Source organism: Littorina saxatilis, linkage group LG8 (assembly GCF_037325665.1).
Source record: "Littorina saxatilis isolate snail1 linkage group LG8, US_GU_Lsax_2.0, whole genome shotgun sequence".
Lineage (NCBI taxonomy): Eukaryota > Metazoa > Mollusca > Gastropoda > Littorinimorpha > Littorinidae > Littorina > Littorina saxatilis.
Window position 1 is genome coordinate 63,078,681 of NC_090252.1, and position 5,000 is coordinate 63,083,680.

Consider the following 5,000-nt stretch of genomic DNA (forward strand, 5'->3'; position numbering starts at 1 on the left):
TTCTGTGTTAGGTTCCAGCATTATGTGGTCTGGTTAAAGGCGAACCATGTTTTTGAAGGGGTATATATAAATAGCCATTTTGGACAGTTTTCTGACGACGCGGACTTTAAAACGTACAAGCTGTACCGTATATTATGAAACACCTGCAATGATTCGGTTAAAACTGCTTCGAAACTATGCCAAATATTGAAATGAATTTTAATGAGCGAGCGGTTTGCTTCGCCGGTCCAGCTATCCACATAGGTGCGTGCGCACCGAGGATGGGTATAAAGACACAGGCACATTGTGCAACTCTCATAATGAAGCAAGGGTTACTTCTCAGCAGCCACACATACACACGGTATAGTTCTACTCTCTAACCGACTGCTCCCTGCACAACTAAGGTAAACATCAGTAGATTGTAATGTGCGTGGCTACTGACTGGCAGGTGCACTCACTGTACCATAAGCGAGGCCCGTTTGATAGCACGTGACAACTGAACGTCGATAGAAGAACCAGTCTGATCTTTCAGTGTTCTGATCCGGATTCTTCCTCCTAATACTTTTCACATTTCTACCTGGTACGCGCGTACTATACGCCTAGCAGCCAAATACCGTATGGTGTTGGGAATGACAATCCAGAATCTAGCAAATGCCAGCATTTGTTTTTCGTTGTGTTCTTTCTTTCTTTATTTTATCTTATTTATTGTGTTTTATATTTTAGTTGTTTTGTGTGTGTGTGGTTTTGTGTTGATGTTGCTGCTGTAGTCAGAGGCTGTAGAGCAGACACAAACACGTCAAGCGTTCATTCTGTACGCTGTAGCAGAATATTGAAGCCAGCCATCAAGCCAGCCAGCCAGCCAGCCAGCCAGCCAGGGCGCGGGGAAAAGGCCGCTCCCTGCTGCTGGTGTAAACCACAGGAGCTTCTATCAAAGCACAAGCGCATGGCGAAAGTCACTGACCATCTCTCGCCTTCATCTCTTCAGTCCCCCGTTGAGGGCGGGGACGTAGCTCAGTTGGTAGCGCGCTGGCTTTGTAGCCAGTTCTATGGAACGGTAACACGTCACTTTAGCGCCAGCACTACAGCGCCATACCTTTCAGCGCCACCATTTCAGCGCGGCGTCTTTTCAGCACCGTATTTTTTAGCGCCGTACATTTCAGCACGGGGGGATGTCAGCGCCGTTCATTTTAGCGCCGGGAGACTTCAGCGCCGTACATTTCAGCGCCGTGAGTTACAGATCAAGTCTGAATGGTATGATGCACGTGGGCAACCAATCTTCGACTATTTTGAGGACACGTATATTGGCAGACCTCGCCGTCGTGGTCCTCGTCATCCGCCGACGTTCTCCATTGACATGTGGAACGTGCACGACCGCGTTCTCACTGATGCTGCCAAGTCCAACAACAGCTGTGAAGGGTGGCATCACGCCTTTCAGAACGTGGTCGGGGCGTGCTACCCCAATATTTGGAGGCTGATAGAGGCCCTCAAGAAAGAACAGGCACTTGTCCAGGCGGACGTCACACGTCTACTGGGAGGCCAGGCTCCAGCGCCCAAAAGGCGCAAGTACAAAGACTTACAGAAACGGATAAAGACGATCGTTAGACAATACAATGACGGAGGTCGGGGGCTGCTTGAAACAATGGAAGGACTCGCCTTTGCTTTCATGTTCTAGTGTTGACGTCTTCAGAGACAAGCTATTCAGTACGTCAGGAGACGCGGTGTGATCTTGAACTGGCGCCTCCAGCTATTCATTATGGGCACATTGCAGTCTAATTCATTTAATGACATTTTACTGATTTTAGTGATTTGAATGGACATTTTAATTCATACGCTTTATTGAGAAATGAAGGTAAAGAATAGATTTTTGTGGGAAAAACTCAATCAAGCCTATTAGTCACTCAGTTTTGCAGTTTCGCAGACACTTTTACACACACACACACACACACACACACACACACACAAACACACACACACACTCTCTTTCTCTCTCTCTCTCTCTTTCTCTCTCTGAGTCTCTCGCTCTCTCTCTCTCTCTCTCTCTCTCTCTCTCTCTCTCTCTCTCTCTCTCTCTCTCTCTCTCTCTCTGTCTTCCTCTAGCGCTATAATGTACAGCGCTACAATGTACGGCGCTAAAATTTCGCCACGCTGAAAGGTACGGTGCTGAAAAGTCCCAACGCTGAAGTGTACGGCGCTGAAGTATCCTCGCGCTGAAGTGTATGGCGCTGAATTTCTGGTGCTAAAGTGCTGGCGCTGAAGTGACATGGAACCGTATGGAACGCCTCAACTGCCTCATGTTGATACAAAACATTATGTTGGGTCAACGTGTCATATGTTGGGTGGTTTTGTCACCATGTTGTGTGTTTATGTCATTATGTTGGGTGGCTTTGCCATTATGTTGGGTCAACTTGTCGTTATGTTGAGTGGCTTTGTCATTAGGTTGGGTGGTCGTGTCATTATGTTGGGTGGTTTTGTCATTATGTCATGATGTCAACTTGTCATGATGTTGGGTGTATTTGTCATGATGTTTGGGTGGTTTTGTCATGATGTTGGGTGGTTTTGTCATGATGTTGGGTGGTTTTGTCATGATGTTGGGTGGTTTTGTCATGATGTTGGGTGCTTATGTCATTATGTTGGGTGGTCGTGTCAATATGTTGGGTGGTTTTGTCATGATGTTGGGTGGTTAAGTTTTGTCATTGTGTTGGGTGGTTTTGTCTTTGTGTTGGGTGGTCGTGTCAATATGTTGGGTGGTTTTGTCATGTTGGGTGGTCGTGTCAATATGTTGGGTGGTCGTGTCATTATGTTGGGTGGTTTTGTCATTGTGTTGGATGGTTTTGTCATTGTGTTGGGTGGTTTTGTCTTTGTGTTGGGTGGTCGTGTCAATATGTTGGGTGGTTTTGTCATGTTGGGTGGTCGTGTCAATATGTTGAGTGGTTCTGTCATAATGTTGGGTGGTCGTGTCGTTATGTTGGGTGGTTCTGTCATAATGTTGGGTGGTCGTGTCAATATGTTGGGTGGTTTTGTCATGTTGGGTGGTCGTGTCAATATGTTGAGTGGTTCTGTCATAATGTTGGGTGGTCGTGTCGTTATGTTGGGTGGTTCTGTCATAATGTTGGGTGGTCGTGTCGTTATGTTGGGTGGTTCTGTCATAATGTTGGGTGGTCGTGTCGTTATGTTGAGTGGTTCTATCATTATGTTGGGTGGTCGTGTCGTTATGTTGAGTGGTTCTGTCATAATGTTGGGTGGTCGTGTCGTTATGTTGGGTGGTTCTGTCATTATGTTGGGTGGTCGTGTCGTTATGTTGGGTGGTTCTGTCATAATGTTGGGTGGTCGTGTCGTTATGTTGGGTGGTTCTGTCATAATGTTGGGTGGTCGTGTCATTATGTTGAGTGGTTCTGTCATAATGTTGGGTGGTTCTGTCATAATGTTGGGTGGTTCTGTCATAATGTTGGGTGGTCGTGTCAATATGTTGAGTGGTTCTGTCATTATGTTGGGTGGTCGTGTCAATATGTTGGGTGGTTCTGTCATAATGTTGGGTGGTCGTGTCAATATGTTGAGTGGTTCTGTCATAATGTTGGGTGGTCGTGTCAATATGTTGAGTGGTTCTGTCATAATGTTGGGTGGTCGTGTCAATATGTTGAGTGGTTCTGTCATTATGTTGGGTGGTCGTGTCAATATGTTGGGTGGTTTTGTCATTATGTTGGGTGGTCGTGTCATTATGTTGGGTGGTCGTGTCGTTATGTTGGGTGGTTTTGTCATTATGTTGGGTGGTCGTGTCGTTATGTTGGGTGGTTTTGTCATTATGTTGGGTGGTCGTGTCGTTATGTTGAGTGATTCTGTCATTATGTTGGGTGGTCGTGTCAATATGTTGAGTGGTCGTGTCAATATGTTGAGTGGTTCTGTCAATATGTTGGGTGGTCGTGTCAATATGTTGAGTGGTTCTGTCATTATGTTGGGTGGTCGTGTCAATATGTTGAGTGGTTCTGTCATTATGTTGGGTGGTCGTGTCGTTATGTTGAGTGGTTCTGTCATAATGTTGGGTGGTCGTGTCAATATGTTGAGTGGTTCTGTCATTATGTTGGGTGGTCGTGTCGTTATGTTGAGTGGTCGTGTCGTTATGTTGAGTGGTTCTGTCATTATGTTGGGTGGTCGTGTCGTTATGTTGGGTGGTCGTGTCGTTATGTTGGGTGGTCGTGTCGTTATGTTGAGTGGTTCTGTCATTATGTTGGGTGGTCGTGTCATTATGTTGGGTGGTCGTGTCGTTATGTTGAGTGGTTCTGTCATAATGTTGGGTGGTCGTGTCGTTATGTTGAGTGGTTCTGTCATTATGTTGGGTGGTCGTGTCGTTATGTTGAGTGGTTCTGTCATCATGTTGGGTGGTCGTGTCGTTATGTTGGGTGGTTCTGTCATTATGTTGGGTGGTCGTGTCGTTATGTTGAGTGGTTCTGTCATGTTGGGTGGTCGTGTCGTTATGTTGAGTGGTTCTGTCATAATGTTGGGTGGTCGTGTCAATATGTTGAGTGGTTCTGTCATTATGTTGGGTGGTCGTGTCGTTATGTTGAGTGGTTCTGTCATAATGTTGGGTGGTCGTGTCGTTATGTTGAGTGGTTCTGTCATAATGTTGGGTGGTCGTGTCAATATGTTGAGTGGTTCTGTCATTATGTTGGGTGGTCGTGTCGTTATGTTGAGTGGTCGTGTCGTTATGTTGAGTGGTTCTGTCATTATGTTGGGTGGTCGTGTCGTTATGTTGGGTGGTCGTGTCGTTATGTTGAGTGGTTCTGTCATTATGTTGGGTGGTCGTGTCGTTATGTTGGGTGGTCGTGTCGTTATGTTGAGTGGTTCTGTCATTATGTTGAGTGGTTCTGTCATCATGTTGGGTGGTCGTGTCGTTATGTTGGGTGGTTCTGTCATGTTGGGTGGTCGTGTCGTTATGTTGAGTGGTTCTGTCATGTTGGGTGGTCGTGTCGTTATGTTGAGTGGTTCTGTCATGTTGGGTGGTCGTGTCGTTATGTTGGGTGGTTCTG

The 5,000-nt window shown here is 46.2% G+C and overlaps 2 protein-coding genes across 2 annotated transcripts in view; one reads left to right on the forward strand and one right to left on the reverse strand.

The window, feature by feature from the left end:
• Positions 1–1,333: 1,333 nt before the first annotated feature.
• Positions 1,334–1,651, forward strand: LOC138974799 (uncharacterized). The gene has a single exon (XM_070347527.1). The coding sequence runs from the start codon at positions 1,334–1,336 to the stop codon at positions 1,649–1,651; it is 318 nt and encodes a 105-aa protein (XP_070203628.1).
• A 2,381-nt stretch (positions 1,652–4,032) lies between these two features.
• Positions 4,033–5,000, reverse strand: part of LOC138974800 (zonadhesin-like) — a gene marked incomplete at its 3' end in the record, with an annotated part of 1,293 nt that continues 325 nt past the window's right edge. The window contains exon 1 of the mRNA XM_070347528.1: positions 4,033–5,000. This exon is cut by the window's right edge and continues 325 nt beyond it. Coding sequence (XP_070203629.1) covers positions 4,033–5,000 — 968 coding nt within the window.